Source organism: Dipodomys spectabilis, unplaced genomic scaffold (assembly GCF_019054845.1).
Source record: "Dipodomys spectabilis isolate Male_0828 unplaced genomic scaffold, ASM1905484v1 ptg000034l, whole genome shotgun sequence".
Classification (NCBI taxonomy): domain Eukaryota; kingdom Metazoa; phylum Chordata; class Mammalia; order Rodentia; family Heteromyidae; genus Dipodomys; species Dipodomys spectabilis.
In genome coordinates, this window is record NW_024870711.1 from 9,859,978 (window position 1) to 9,876,585 (window position 16,608).

Sequence of the window (16,608 nt, forward strand, 5' to 3'; positions counted from 1 at the left end):
ACAGGGGCCCGAGGAGGGTGTGCTGGTCGTGAGAGACGGGAGCCCAAGCACCCGGTGTGAAGGGTGCACTCCCTGCCGAGGAGTGCAGAGGAAACAGGACGGTGGCGAGGGCAGAGGGAACAGGAAAGCACAGCACAAGCTGGGTCACGCCTTGGGTTCTCTGCATGGGGCGGGCAGACAGACACTGGCATGGGAGGCTGGGGACGGAGCAGGAGCCGCTGAAGGGGCGGCAGGAGCCTGCGCAGAGGGCCACTCGCAGCCCCTCCAGGATGACAGCTGAATGTCACACCACGGAGAACAGAGACCTGGAGAAGGGTACTTCACCAAAGGCCACACACCAACACTGCCGAATACTTGTTAAAAAAATTAGAAATTTAAACAAGAATAAGTGCAACTTCTGAATCGAGAATGGATTTGGGGTTAACAAAAAGCTCACTAGCTCACCATTGCTTGTTGGAGGAAATGGTACATTAGGCGGCTTCAGCCGGTAAGAGCTGGCTAATCTGGGAGGATTTGCAGATCCTGGTGGAGGCCCACGAAGAAGTAATTGCTGTCGATACTCCAAACCTGGGTTTACTCTGTGGCTATTGACCAAACCCATGGAGGGAACATCTGGAGCATTACTAACCTCATAGCTGTTAGGAATTCGGACGTGGAGAAGGTCAGAAAACGCAGCCACAACACTGCTAATGTTCTAAAACAAAACGCAAACACTGTGTTACCCACTCAGAAAGCAAAGTCAGACATAAAATAGAAATTCATGCTTACAGTACACACATAATACACTACTAAGGTGCTTAGAAATACATGTTTGAGAACACTATCTATATGACATGTACAGAGTAATCAAAATCTAACGATTTCTACTTGAAGATTCTCAGAAAGACTGTCTGAATGGACCATATCCAATTAAAGCCTTGATGAAGAGAAATCCTCAGACAAGGATTCCATGAAACTTGTCATCTATCTTAGTATCTGGCTGGGTGCCGGTGGCTCATGCCTATAATCCTAGCTTACTCAGGAGGCTGAAATCTGAGGATCATGGTTTAAAGCCAGCGTAGGCAGGAAAGTCTGTGAGACTCTTTTCTCCAATGAACCACTAGAAAACCAGAAGTGGTGCTGTGGCTCAAGTGGTAGAGTGCTCAACTTAAGCTGAAGAGCTCAGGGACAGTGCCCAGGCCCAGAGTTCAAGTCCCATGACTGACAAAAAACAAAAACAAAAACAAAAAGAAAATAAAAAAGTCTTAGTATCTGGAAGGTGTAAAAGGCAGGCCCACAGAAGGGAGCAGGCCCAGGCACTCAGCAGTGCTCACTGTAAGAAGGCTTGCTTGACAACAGTCTACGTGGTCTACACGAGCACCCCAAACATTGCCATGCTACTGTGCTGAGGTTGGGCTCTAATAAAACATCTTACAAGATCCAGAGTTTAAAAAGTGTTTAAGTCCGGAACAAATCACTACTGTTGTATGCAGATGCTACCTCAAGAACATTTCTATTGCTTCTCTAACACTTTCACTGCTGATAATCTTCTTTCTCAGTGGAAAACGTCCTACCGCATTAGCAGGTATGGTGAGCTTCTCTCCTACGGCACGGGAGGGTCTAGCTGGCCAGTCACAGCCAGGCTGGGAAAATCACTTGTACATCACAGGACAGACATGCACGCAGGCTTCTCATCGACTGCCTACACCCGTCTGCCTCTAGATAATCTAGTATGGCCGACAAATATCTACATGGCTCTTGGTAGAATGTTTCCCTCTCCAACAAGAACTCAACTTCTTCACTTCAGCTGAGCTTAATCACGTGCCTAATGACAGTAGTCTACATGTTTATTGTGACACTGTCTGATCCTTTACTAAATCTATTATCCTCAGGAACTAGGCAATCTGTCTTCCACTTCAAGCCACTAACAGACCTCTGACAATGGAGCGCCTCTGCAGTATTAAGAAGTCCTTTCGTTTCTTACCTCAGCAGCTGTGGGATGCAGGGTAATTGCTACAGATATAAGACCTGATCTGGGACCATTTGGGGATGAACCAAAAGGTGATGTAAAAAATAAAGTGCCTGGCTCAGTTTTGATGTCATTCCTTCTGGATTCTGAACCTTAAGAACAGAACAGAAATGAAAAGAGTTATTAGCGACTTTTTAAGATCAGAATATTTTCATTAGAAAAATCATGTGCCCTGTGACAATATAACCAGACTAAGTGTTCTTACTTTTCCCAGTGATGCTAGGGAGGATGGGGATGATGGGGGATGGCACTGGCTCTGGAGGCTCCTCTTTGACCTGAGACAGATCTGGATACCTGCTCACTTCCACCCCAACCACACTCTCCGGAGAGGATGAGGGCACAAAGCTGTCTGGAGTGTCACGATCACCACAGTGATCCTGTATCCTGAAAAAGGAGCACATCCATACCTCAGTGTGCAAGCTCAGTGTGCAAGCAGGGCTTCTGCACCAGTCACCTGAGCATGACCACAAGCACACTCAGCAATGACAGAACCGAAAGAGCAAGTCAATCAGTGTAGGGTCAAATGAGGAACAGCCCAGAGAAAAAGTTTAGTAAATAGGTTGAGCTATAAAATGATGGAAATGGTCTGATCATTTTCTCCTGACTGAAGTTCTAGCATCAAAGCTTAAAGACCTGCCAGAGAGGGAGATGTTGAGAATGTAACAACACAGAAAGGAGGATGCGCACTACTTTGCAGAACCTCAGGTGGCTGAGACTGAGAAGAGCCTCAAGGATATACCAAATCACACCTGCATGGCACTGGCTGTCACTGCTGCTGCTGGTGGCAGTAAAAGGGAGAAAGGATGGCCACTGTGGCTTTGGAGACACTTGTTTTCCTTAAGAATGTTCTCTGTTGTCTAGTCTGAGGCTCAAGTATACCAGGGAAATGGGGAGATGTCAGGCTATGAGATGCAGACCATTCCCTGGGGATCTGCTGCCTCTTACCCCTCCCACTTATGTGGAAGAAGACCCGAGGAAGGAAGGCTTTCTGACAGTCATGAACCCAGGGATAAAAAAGACCCCTGTAGGGGCTGGGAAGGTGGCTCAGTGGTAGAGCACTTGCCTTGCATGCTTGTGGCCCTGGGTTCGATTCCTCAGCACCACTTAAGAAAAAAGCCGGAAGTGGCGCTGTGGCTCAAGTGGTAGAGTGCTAGCCTTGAGCTGAAGAGCTGAGGGACAGCGCCCAGGCCCAGAGTTCAGGCCCTACGACCGGACCCCCTCCCCCCCCAAAAAAGACCCCTGTAGCCAGGCCCCAGTGGCTCATGCCTGTAATCCTAGCTACTGGGGGTGCAGGGGCGGGGGGGAGGAGATGGCGCCTGTGATCTGAGGATCGTGGTTCAAAGCCCGCCCGGGCAGGAAAGTTGGTGAGACTCTTATCTCCAATTAACCACCAGAAAATCAGAAGTGGCGCTGTGGCTCAAGTGGTAGAGCGCTAGCCTTGAGCTGAAGAGCTCAGGGACAGTGCCCAGGCCCAGAGTTCAAGTCCCATGACTGACAAAAAAAAAAAAAAAAATTAAATGGATGTCTCATCAAATGGAGAGTGATTATGTTTTCTGCTCTCCAGCCCTTTTTGAAAAGGGCTGGTTATTTGGTGGCTCAAGAGGCAGAGTGCCTGCCTAGCAAGATTGAGGCCCTGAGTTCGTATCTCTAGCACTGCTAAATAATTTAAAAATACAAATTTTCAAAAGAAGCAATAACAATTTGGAAAGTATGTATGGATTCCCTGGATCTAAGCAGTCAGATATTATTTAGGGGAACTCAGTTCTCTAAAACCAGAATAAACCAGCTGAATAACATGAATAAACTCGTTAAAAGCACTTCACAGAACAGACCATGTATCTTCCATAGTGAGACTTCCTTGGTGTCAGACTGCTAATCATTCATTTTAGACTAAGAGTTTAGGAAGGATGGTTATAAAATACTTTGCAAGGAGAGATTTTTCCAATGCCCCAATAGTTAGGTAATTAATAAGACTTTTTAAAATGCACAAACTGATTGTATTTAATAGTAACAATGTATTACAATCTATATTTTCTAGAATATCACCCAATTTTGCCCTACCCATCCTATATAATAATTTTAAGATGGAAATAACAAAAAAGTCTTTGGAGAAAAAATAACTTCTACCTTAATTCTTCCTGGTTGTTATGAGGTGGTGTTGGGAGGGAGGCTGGAACATCGACTGTCTTTGGGCCTTGAGCAATAGCTCGGGCCAGCAAGTCGTCCTGTGGCCTGAATGGCAGCTGAAAAGGCTTTGGCCCCAGGGTTTTGGTAACTGTGAAAGCAAACATACAGAATTGTAAGCACGTCTGGTCAAAGCTAACGTGCAGGTACAAGTTTACAGCTCTACTGACATTTCACCAAACACATCTCTCAAAGGTGTAAAGTGCAGCGGCTACAATCATACCTTCATGGCTCACCAGAACTCCAGCTTTTCCTGCAAGTTCTTCAGTTGTCGCAAAACCATTTGCCATCTTCTGACAAGCCATAGGAGGTGGTGTAGGAGGAAGAGAGGCAGGGGGTGTTGGAGGATTACTTAAGTTATTCTGCTGCAGGAGACCAAAAAATTTTTAAATTATATGCTACTGAGCAAAGGATGAGCAAAATATGCAAGGATCTTGCTAAGACCTAGTTCTGTGAATTTTTAGCACACAGAAGCAAGGCAGGATTAAAGGGAAACAACCAGAAAGAATTAAGGCAAATGTTTTCTTTCTCCAAATAGCTTTTAGTTATTTCTATTTTTAAACACAGGTAGAAGGCCAGGAGGTCTTCAGTAGAACTGGGCATATTACTAACCACTCCTTTCCATTACTCTTATTTTTATTTTATGTAACTCTGTTCAAGTTCATGGTTACAACTAGTGAAAAGCAACATTAAAATTGAATCAATAAATTTCTTTTAAATCCCTTTACTCAATTTTCCTTAAGATAGTTCTATGGGAAAAAAACCCTTGCAGAATATGGAATCTTAAGTTTATCTTAAGTTTATCACTGCAGTTCACATCTCAGATATTAGAATTTGGATTATCCAGAATCTCCAGAAGAAGCAAAACCAAACCAAATCAAACCAATAAGTGGGTGGTAGCAGCTCATGTCTGTCATCCCCAACTACATGGGAAGACTGTGGTTCCAGGCCAGCCTGGGTGGAAAAGTCCATGAGATTCCATCTCTATGGAAGGAAGCTGGATGCACTGGCATGCCCCTGAGATCCCAACAAGGACTAGAAGCCTGAAGTGGGTGGACTGCAGTTCTGGAGTGGGCTCTAGTGGGAAGCGAGACCCAGGGAATCACCAGGGAAAAAGGGTAGGAGGTGTGGCTAGCCTAGCAAACATGAGGCCCTGAGTTCAAAGCCTAGTACCAACCGCTCACCCTCCCCCACAAAAAAAGGGAATACAGTGAGAATGGAGTTCCTTTTCAAATACTTTTTCCAGCCTTGTATTTGTCACCAATTTCTCATTTATGCTTTAGTCTCTCAACGAACGTTGGAGTCTACCAATAAGACCATGCAAGTCAAGGGCAAGGTGAAATTACAGGGCTTTGTGAAGATAATAAAGTGAGTGGAAGAAGAGCTGGCACCGAGAGGAGTTCTAACTGAAGAACAGCCAAGGAAAAGAAAGGCAGTTACTGAGAGGACTGGTTCAGTATTAGTGTTAGAAGAGAAGCCATCAGAAAAACTCAAGTTGATCTCTGCATGTAAGTCAGATATGAACTGAAGCTGTCTTATGATGCTAACAACTCTGTTAGAAAGGTGACACCAAAAGATAAGCCTAATTTGGTTTCATATTATTTTAGTAGCCTGGGAACTAATACATAATTTCAAATCAGAGCCTAAAATATTAGATAAAAATGCATCTAAAACTTTTTTATTTCACTTTTCAAGATAAAAGCTTAACTATGCCTTTTATTCCTGCATTGTACTATGAATCTGATTCACTTTAAGAATAAAGGTTATAAGGGAACAGGTACTTTCTCTACCAGGGAATGATTCAATGGAGTATCTCTCACAGTTTGTATGCTCTCTATAGGACATGTTGGAAAAACTTCACCAGGTCAAACTTCAGCCTTTCAGCTGCAACTTAAGTTCCATTGAAACTCAGAAGCTTAGGTGCAAAACTAGATGCAAAACCAAGACACACACTACCCACTGGGACATGGCCTCCAAACACGCAGCAAAGGAGCACCTGGCAAAGAGACGTACCTTGTGTGTCAACTGAGAACAGTAGTCCGAAACCCCTTCAAGGGTGGCACTGCCAAAAGTTCCTAGAAGTCGATTCCCACTATTAAATTGGCCACTGCCATAAGGAAGAAAGTGCGCAAAGTTCACTCCAATGATCGGTTCCATTAGAGGGAGCAGAGAGAGCTGCTATTAAAAAACACATTTAAGAGTAATGTACACGATAAACAAACAAAACTGAGTGTTTCTCAACTTCCTAAGACCTGAAGTCAAGCAAGGCTTGAGGAAAATGACTTTGAAAACTTCCAGTATCAAAACACTGGAGTGAGAGGAACTGTAGAACCTGAGATACCAGCTTCAGAGGAAGCTTTGGTCCCACCTGTCCTAAAGGGATGCCACCAGGTGTCTCGCAAGAGAATCATGTTCCTTGTCTTTGCCTGGCAAGAAGGAGACCACTATCTGAGGCTAGGTACCACCAGTGGTGGTGAGGAGCTTGTACCCCCGACCCCGTCCGTAATCACCACAAAGACATACATAAAGAACAGAGTTTAAATTAGGAGAGTCCATGTTCCATTTCTTTGGATCCAGAACCACAAGAAATGGGGACAGTTTTTCTCAGTGCTGAGGCTGCTCTTCTTGAACATGAGGGTGTCTTGACCATGGTCTACCAATCCTTCTATAGCCATGGAAATTTCAGATACCAACAGATAAGGTGTGGTTTTGCTTGGAATTAGGAAGTTTATTAGGTTTCTTGTCCAGATGTCCTTTTTCCCTGCTCTCTCTAATTAGAAAATTACTGCAATAAAGCTTCAGCTTCATAGGGGTGAAAAGGCACTTGGTCTCTCACTTCCTGAAAGTGTTAAAAAGGGCTGCTCTGAACAGCTCACCTGTTTCAGTTGGGTGAAGGAGTCAGAGTTGGAGAACATCACGTGTTTCTCCTCTTCGTCCTTTTTCCTTTTCTTTGAGCGAGGTGCTGCTCTCTCCCCAGTCCTCTGAGTCCGTTTGCTTCGCTGTTTCTTGGTTTCATTTCCTCCATCTGATTTTGGCAACTGGCTGTTGCCACATCCAAAACCACTTTGCATTTGAGCCCCCAAAGTTTGCTAATGTAATTGGAAAGGTTAAAAAGTAAGTGAGCTATCCACACGTTTGACTTTAGTTCATGCTAGACCACCTCCATCCTGCGACTCATCGCTATTACAGCATTGCAAGTTGAGGAGGAAAGCACAGTGGAATCAGATGCTCTTGTTTCTGAAGATGCCTCCCTCTTTCTAGGGCCTTATTTTCTTATCAGGAAACCTCTTAGCTGCAGAGTTTGTGGGAAGAATAGAAGAAGGTCCTTAGTTATGCTGACTAAGCATGAACCCTCGCAACGTGCATGCCCAGGACAAGGGAGGCCCCTGAGTCACAACTCCTGGGCACAGTGGAGGTGTGTCCTGTGTCTGGGCAGCTTCTCAACAATGGTAAAAGTGAGTTATTTTGGGTTCTCCCTAAAAACTGGTGAAGTAAGAGGTCTGCAAGACAATTCACAGACTCCAGTAGTGCTTCACAGACCTGGCATAAGGGTGAGAGAACAGCTGACCCCAGAGAGCAGTGAGCCACCACACCACTCCTCCTCCCCGGCTCCTATGCATGTGACTGAAAAATGGTGGCTACAGACTTACAGTCATAGGGAGAGAACATAGACACAGTAACGAACCTTAGCTCTGAAAGGTTTTCACCTAATATAGGGCTAACACCTAAAAATTTAAGGGTATTTCTTAGGTAATTTAATTACTTGGCCACATAGAGAATCACAGTTGCTGAACTTACTGCTATCCATTTCACACTGAATCTTGGAGAGTTTTCAAAACTGTAGTATTTTTTTTTTTTTTTTTGGTCAGTCATGGGGCTTGAACTCTGGGCTTAGGCGCTGTCCCTCAGCTCTTCAGCTCAAGGCGAGTGCTCTACCACTTGAGCCCCAGCACCACTTCTGGTTTTCTGCTGATTTATTGGAGATAAGAGTCTCACAGACTTTCCTGCCCAGGCTGGCTTTGAACTGAGATCCTCAGATCTCAGCCTCCTGAATAGCTAGGATTACAGGCATGAGCCACCAGCGCCCAGCTGTAGTTTCCAGTTTCATTCCAAGTAGTTATATTGTATACAAAAGACAAGAGTTTGTTTAGCCTGTGGGTCACAAACCCATAACTCAGAAGCAGCCAGGCAAAATAAATGAACTTGTCTGTGCTCCTACAAAACTTCTGACTTTCAGAGACAAATTGGATTTTCATGCAAGATATTATCTTGGACTTTTTTTTTTTCTCAAACATTTAACTGTAAACATTCTAGTTCAGGAGGTAGACGATGGCTCTCTCTTTCTCTCTCTCTCCCTCCTTCCCTCTCTCCCTCTCTGCCTCTTCAAGGACAGACCTGAGAGCAGCTACAGCAGCCTGTGGGACTGGTTAGAACTTCAGATACTCTGGTGTCATCCAGACCCAGAGTAGTGACCCTAGGTGTGTGCACTTTAACAAGCCCACCAGGGGACTTCCCACAGGCCTCCAGCAGAGCACCCCTTCATAGAGATGAGTCACCTTGGAATCTTAGACAATCTCACATTCTGAGCGAGTAGGCCTGCAGCCGGAAAGGAGACTGTGAGTCTTAAAACTCTCCTGGGTGATAGGGGATGCGGTGGCTCCTCAGGGAGGGACACTGCCTAAGCTTCACCAAACTGCCGAGAGGAGGTAGCGAGAGGTGCTCATAAGTTTGAGCACACACTCGATCTGCTTTACAGACGTTACCTCTCCTCTTCACGGTTACCACCAAAAGCAGATTTAACTGCTTTTAGCAGAAGGTTCATCTGTGCCTATTTTTAACTCTTGCAAGGGATCATACCTGAACTCTTTCATTTTGATGCCTGCTTTTTAAACTGGACATGGGGCAGTTCCCATGCCATTAAACATCTTTCTTTGTTCTTGTTGTTGGAGTGGGTTGATATTAGGACTTGAACTCAGGGCCCTGCACTTGCTAGGCAGGAGCTCTTCCACTTGAGCCCCTAGTCCTTAGTTCCCTTAAACCTTGCCCAGCACTCGTTTTGATGAGAAGATCCAGTAATCTATACATGGCCCTCTGGGGCCAGGAGAGTCAGACAGTACCCCAGCAAGTGCTCCTGAGCACGTGCCATCACACCTTTGAGACCAGCCAAATTGAGGAAGGTACCTGGAGATGATTCCAGATAAAAAGACATTGGCCAGAGAGAAGAAAAGAAGGAGAACAGAGTAGGCAGAAACAGCAGAATGTGACCATATGTGGAAGAAAAGAAACAAAGAAATTTAGGGGTCAGCAGGTTGTTCAGTATTCTCAAGAGGCATAAAATTCCAGAAATTGGGCCAGGTAGGCATATTAGCTGGTGACAAATGTGGCTGGAAAAGCTTAACTAGAAAAATTTATAAAAATTACATGAATCTCCTGGGTCAATGCTCAGTCTTTATTGAATGATCAAAGACAAGAAAAAAGAGTATGCCAACACACGCAGAAAGGATGAGCTGCATCCATTTTTTTTCCTTAATGCCAGTACTAGGGCTTGAACTCAGGGTGTCTACATTCTCATTTTGCTTTTTTACTCAAGACTGGTGCTCTACCATTTGAGCCACACCTCTACTTTTGGCTTTTTTGGTTCATTAGAGTTAGGAGTCTCACATAGACTTTCCTGCCCAGGCTGGTTTTGTTCCTTTGTCCTCAGATCTCCATCTCCTGGGTAGCTAGGATTATAGGCATGAACCACTGACACTTGGCTCATTAATAATCTTAAAATTCAAATTTGAATAACTGCAATAAAAATATGAAAGTGACAAATCTAATCTGAGAAGCACCATAAGGAAACTCTTATGAGTGCACTGACAATGGCTACAGAGCCAGCACCTTTAGACAAGGAGGCCAAAACTTTCAAGTAGACTAATTCTTAGGAAGCAGAAACTCCAGTTTCCAAAGCATCTTAACAAAGTTCATTAAAATGGGGCACTCTTCTACAACTGTATTTACAACTAGGCTTTTCATACAAATGAAAAAGCAGAAACAAATTCAGTACTGATAACTTAAAATAGTTAGAATATTGGCACAAAGAAAAACACAAAGATGAAATTGACACGCATGATTAAATTTGTTTAATACTGAGGATTACTATGACACAATTTGTTCCCAGTGTGAGTGATCTCTGAGAGTCCTAAAGTCATTAATAGGAGTGAAGCAGCTCTCCTGTGTGTGGTATGTGGGTTGTGTGGGTGCACGCATCTTTTGGAGGTACTGAGCACTTGCGAAGGCAAGTGTCCCATGCGAATACTCTGCCACTTGAGCCATACCTTCAGCCCTTTTTCTTTTTAGGTTATTTTCTAGGTAAGAGTTTTGAATTTTGTCCATGCTAACCTTAGGTCATGATGCTTCCTACCTAGTTGGGATGACAGGCTTGAACTATCAACTCTTGGCTTGTTTAGTTGAAATGGGATTTCCCTAAGTTTTTAGCCCAGGCTGGTCTTGAACCATGATCCTTCCAATTTCAACAGCCTGAGGAGCTGAGATTACATGTGTAAGTCACCAGACCAATCTTCTATATTTTAAGCAAGCTAATGTTAATAATTACCATAATGAGTATTACTATTTATTATAATTACCCTATAAAGTTTGAGTGAGCCCAGCTCAACAGCTGAAAAGCCAGGCGTCACGGCAGGCACCTGTCACCGTGCTACAGAAGTGGATGGGGGGGCGGTTCTGGTCCAGGACACAAAGCTAAAAAGTAAGATCCCCACCTCAAAAGTCAGCAGCTGAAGGGATGGCTCATATAACAGAGCATCTGCCTAGCAAGTGTGAGGTGCCAAATACAATTTCCAATCCCATCAGAAAGAAGGTTCTTGAGACTAATAAACACTGCAAAATAGTGCTGAAATTACTAAGTTGTTGCTACTCATTTTGCGGAAAATATACTTTTCATGATTCACACTTACCAGTCCTTCTACTGGGCTCTGCTTCTCAGCCAGCTTATTCTCCTTTGGGCAGCTGTCTTCTGGGCAGAAAGTGCCTTCAGGTCTTTGACTTAAAAGGGAAGCGGACTTTTTGTTTTTCAACAAGTGCTTCAGCAGTTCATTCCCCGAGTCTCCTTTGGCTGCAGGGGCCGCAGCAGAATGGGAAGGACTGTGGACCGAGGAGCCAGGATCAGCGGCAATGTCCTCCTCTACCTTACTGTCACCTTGCTCCTCCAGTTTGGTCTCCTCTTGACTCAGGCATGGCTCTGTCTCAGACTTCTCTAGTTTTATTTCTTCACTTGTGGCAGGAGTTTCTGTGGAGAGTTTATCCACCTCTGAATTTTCATTTGTGTGGTGGCCTGGAGCTCCCTGGGAGAAGTCACTCCCAGGAAGTTTGTTTTCTAATTGGGAACATGGCTGGCCTGCTGCTGTACCAGGAGTCGATGGGCCGACCGGCTCGGGTGCCTCTTGTTCCCCTGGTGGAGGGAGCTCACTGGGTGTGCTCATGGAGGGAGTGGAGGTACGCTCTGAGATGCCTGGGGTCGGCGGAGCAGTTATGTCTGAGTGGGGAGTGGACGGGGCTTTGGTGGATTCTGCATCATCATCTTTTTTCTTTTTTCTTGCTCTTTTCTTTTTCCCTTTTTCTTCTGGGATTATATCAGAGTACAGCTGAATGAGAGACGGGGTTGATCCTGGGTAACACTGTCCATGGGCTGTAGCAGGGTCCTGGCCACATGGGAGGCTGCTATTGGCTACTGGAGGTGTTCCTGGCAAAGCAGGTGTAAATGGAGACCTCAAAGGCGACTGCTGGAAGCTGGTCCCAGGAACACTTCCATGCCCCTGCTGTTTAGCAGAATGGAAGTTTGGGCTTCCACCAGGAATGGATGGTGAGTCAGGCACAAATGATGGAGGTCCTACCTGCCTCCGCTCACTGGTCTGCATGAAAGTTTGGGTGGGGGGTGAACTAACAGAGCCCTTCTGGACACTCTGCTGTAGAGCTGGTCCCATCTGCTGCTGGTGTTGCGGAGACTGCTGAAGGGGTCTTGGGGGTTGCATAAAATCACAAGGTCGGTCAGAAGGGTAGAATGGCATCTGGGACACAGATGACCTGTTTCCTAGCTCAGAGCCTATCAGGCCGTGCTGCTCCATTTCCATCCTCTGCTGCAGAGCTCTCTGCCGGTCTACTTCTTGCATTAGCTGGATTCTCTGTCTTTCTTGCTGTTCTCGTAAGCGTTCCTTCCTCTCTCGTTCCTGGAAACTTTCGCTGAAGGGGTTGTTGTCATCAAACTCTACTCGTGGTGGTGGTCCGCTCTGGGGATTTGTGTTTGACACTGTACCTGGGGCTGGGGTACAAGTTTTTATTGGTAATTGTGTGATAGGGGGTGGAATCCTAGGAGGATTGAGAGGGAGGTGAGCAGGAGTGCTGGCAGGCTGCCAACCAGGTAAACCAGGCATTCTAGCAGGACTGGTGTGGCCAGAGATGACCGGTGTGTGTTGCTGGCGCTGAAGCTGCTGTGGCACCATGGGAAAGCTGGGCTGGCTGGCGGTGGGTGGAGTGGCACCAGAGACCAGGGGGGGCGGGGCCCCAGGCATGAGGATGGGTGGGGCCAGTGCACACTGCTGCTGCTGCTGCTGCTGCTGCTGCTGCTGCTGCTGCTGCTGCTGCTGCTGCTTGATCCGATAATCTTCAATCAACTCTGCGTGTTCTTTCTGTTGTTTACGAATCTGAAACAACAAAGGTACAAAATACTCATGTTTGTGTTAGGTAGGTCTCAAACTATACTGGCTGAACATTTTGATGGGATTATACACAAGGCAGTTAGATAATGTAGAGACAAAAATATTTTCTTTAGGTAATAGAAACAATAAGAAATTGGACTGATAAGCCTTAAAAGTTTTTGTCTAGGGGGTGCAGATCCTGGGGCTTGAACTCATGGGTCTCAAGCTTTTTTGCCCAAGGCAAGTGTACTACCACTTGAGCCATAGATCTTCTTCCAACTTTTTGGTGGTTATTTGGAGATTAAGGGTCTCAACCAAGTTTCCTGCTTGCATTAGCTTCAAACCAAAACATTCACTAAAGTATTAAAAGTTGTAGAGTATTAAACTTATGTATCTAATGGAAAAATAAAACAACAGATGAAAGATACACAGGAAGCAGTTAATTATGGTTCTGTACAAGCATATCTGGGATTTAACGCAAACTCTATCCATTTATTTATTTTTATTATTTATTCATTTTTTACTTTTGCCAGTGCTGGGGCTTGAACTCAGGGCCTGGACTCAAGGCTAGCATTCTACCACTTGAGTCGTAGCACCACTTCTGTTTTTTTTTTTTTTTTTGTGTATGTGGTACAGAGGAATCTGAACCCAGGGCTTCATCCATGCTAGGCAAGCTCTCTACCACAAAGCCACATTTCCAGCCCTAATCATTTGAGCAGATTTAGATTTAATTTCTTTTTTAAAAAAATTTATTTATTCTTATTGTAAAGGTGATGTACAGAGGGTTACAGGTATATAAATCAGATAAAGAATGTATTTCTTGGGGCTGGGAAGGTGGCTCAGTGGTAGAGCGCTTGCATGCATGAGGCCCTGGGTTTGATTTCTCAGCACCACATAAGCAAAAAGAAAAAACCCGGAAGTGGCGCTGTAGCTCAAGTGGTAGAGTGTTAGCCTTGAGCTGAAGAGCTGAGGGACAGTGCCCAGGCCCAGAGTTCAGGCCCCATGACCGGATCCAAAAATAAAAACTAAAAAAATAAAAAAAAAATGCATTTCTTCTTGAATGTTGTCACCCCTTTCATTTCTTTTTTTTTTTTTTGTTGGTCATGGGGCTTGAACTCTGGGCCTGGGTGCTGTCCCTCAGCTCTTCAGCTCAAGGCGAGCGCTCTACCACTTGAGCTACAGCTCCACTTCCGGTTTTCTGGTAGTTTATTGGAGATAGGAGTCACACGGTCTTTCTTGCCCGGGCTGGCTTTGAACCGCGATCCTCAGATCTCAGCCTCCTGAGTAGCTAGGATTACAGGCGTGAACCACCAGCGCCCGGCTCACCCCTTTCATTTCTTAAATACACAAAATTACCCTCACATTTTAAAATAAGATGTGTTATTAGCTTGTATACCATACCACTCCCCTAAGCAAAAAATCCAAATCAAAATCTGAATTCAATGAGTAACATAGTCAAACTACTAGTTGAATTTGTCAGGCCGCTGGAGGGAAAAGGCAGCCAAAAATAGTCACTTCCAGCAGAGAAAGGCCACCTCCTTATCCAAAACACCATCTGTATATACAAGATGCAGGACACTAGAATCAGATACAGTGAAAATAGGGAGGGGAAGGGATATGACAAAATGCTTAAATAAGGATTCAGGTTGACCCATTGTAACAATGAGATGTACGAGACACTGTGTTGAAAATGAACTTTACAATTTGGGAGGGGGGAGAAGGGAGGGGTTAGGGAGGTGGGGAGGGAAGGGATGGTAGGGGAAAAACATAGGAGGTAACGATGCTCGATAGGAAATGTACTCATTACCCTACTCATGTAACTGTAACCCCTCTCCATACGGTATTTTTATAATAAAAGATATATATGGGGAAAAAAACAAAAGATACAAGCTACGTGCTAACAGTCCCTGCTGACTAAAAGTTCGCTTTTACCCCACCTATAAAAACCCTGCTTCGATTAGACTCAGTGTGATCTCTATAATCCTGACCAGCGAGTTCATTCGCCCGGAAATGTACCCCAATAAAACTTTCCTTTACCTCTTTCTGCATGGTCTTTTCTCGTGTAAAACCTCACATCTGGTGCCGAAACCTGGGAAGGTGGTGGTGCTTCGCTTCACTCCAGGGTGACCGACAGGCACTGTCCTTTCTCGGCTTCTCTCCTCCCTTCCTCCTTTCCTAAGGCCGCCTCCATTGGGAGCACAGAGCCCCGAGCACAGAGCCTACCAAGCTTACTTTGGGCTAAACAGCCACTTGAAAGACCTTGTGGGGGCTGGGAAGGTGGCTCAGTGGTAGAGCGCTTGCCTTGCATGCCTGAGGCCCTGGGTTCGATTCCTTAGCACCACATAAGCAAAAAGAAAAAAGCCGGAAGTGGTGCTGTGGCTCAAGTGGTAGAGCGCTAGCCTTGAGCTGAAGAGCTGAGGGACAGTGCCCAGGCCCAGAGTTCAGGCCCCACAACTGGACCACCCCCCCCCCAAAAAAAAAAAAAAAAGACCTTGTGGCCTTTGCCTCCATAAGCAGTGCATATCCTGCGGATGGCCACCTTGTGGCTTGGGATATTATTGGTTATCTATGTAAACTCGGCTGAGGCCTCTACCTCTGTCTCTGTCTCTCCCTCTCTGTTGGACCAGGACCTCAGTCCGGCCTTCTGCACAGCCACCACATTTGGATTGGGTGAGTCCCTACCCTCTGTCTCTGGGAACTTGGCTCCTTCTATTTCCGTAAAATCATGAACTCCTGTCCGAGTCTCCTTCTTGGCCTTTGGCCTTGGTGACTGGGAATGATCAGGGACACCTGACCCTCCCTGTCTGCCTCCGATGTTGGTATCTCTCTGGCTAAGACAGGGGTGCCTTTTTCAGCCTCAGATTTACCCCGAGCTGCCTGGGCACCCTAGGAAACCAAAATTCCAAACCAGAACCACACACTCCTTTGGGTTGCTTATTGGCCAATCTCAAACCTCTAGGCCTAAGACCTGACCTCAGAACAAAAAAGCTAATCTTCCTCTGTAACAGGGAATGGCCTACGCACCAGTTCCATAACCAGTCTCGCTGGCCTGAAAATGGGACTTTCAATTTCAACCTGTTAACTGATCTCCACAATTTCTGTGAGGGATGGAAAGTGGGCTGAAATTCCTTATGTCCAGGAGTTTCTCTATTTGAGCTCTTGTCCCTCCCTCTGCCTGTTCTGCTCTCCATCTGAAATTCTGCTTGTGCAGCAACATTCCTCCAAAAGCTCCCCCACTGCCCTCTCCTCCTGCCTCTCTTCAAAAGCTCCCTCCATTGCCCCTCTCCTCCTGCGACTCTCTTGACATGACCCCACCTGTGGCATGACCACCACCCGATTCCACTGTAGGGCCTGTTCCTGGCCCAGACCCCTGGGCCAACCCCTACCTCAACCACTGATCCACAGCCCCCAGTGCCTGCCCCTGGCCCCAAACCCTGCCTTCGATTTCCCTTCCCCTGTTGCTGGCCAGACTCACACCTAAAGCTGCAGAGCATTTCTTTCTCTGCGGGAGGTAGCTGGGGCAGAGGGCCAGTGCGGGTCCACGTTCCCTTTTCATTAGGGGACCTGTCTCAATTTGAGACCTGCCTGGGTTCTCTCTCCAACGACCCATCCATCTTTATTAAGCAGTTTCGTCACCTACGCAGGCTTATGACTTGACCTGGCATGACTTCTATGTTATACTCTCCTCTGCTCTCAGGCTTACCAGGAGGAGGCTCATCT

At 45.8% G+C, this 16,608-nt stretch overlaps 1 protein-coding gene across 1 annotated transcript in view; it reads right to left on the reverse strand.

The window, feature by feature from the left end:
* Positions 1-16,608, reverse strand: part of Kmt2c (lysine methyltransferase 2C) — a 239,075-nt gene that overhangs the window by 14,782 nt on the left and 207,685 nt on the right. Inside the window, exons 43-50 of the mRNA XM_042677114.1 lie at positions 11,152-12,894; positions 7,069-7,281; positions 6,206-6,370; positions 4,416-4,557; positions 4,136-4,283; positions 2,214-2,392; positions 1,964-2,100; positions 445-694 (exon numbers count right to left, since the gene is read on the reverse strand). Coding sequence (XP_042533048.1) covers positions 445-694; positions 1,964-2,100; positions 2,214-2,392; positions 4,136-4,283; positions 4,416-4,557; positions 6,206-6,370; positions 7,069-7,281; positions 11,152-12,894 — 2,977 coding nt within the window. The remainder of the gene's footprint in view (positions 1-444; positions 695-1,963; positions 2,101-2,213; positions 2,393-4,135; positions 4,284-4,415; positions 4,558-6,205; positions 6,371-7,068; positions 7,282-11,151; positions 12,895-16,608) is intronic.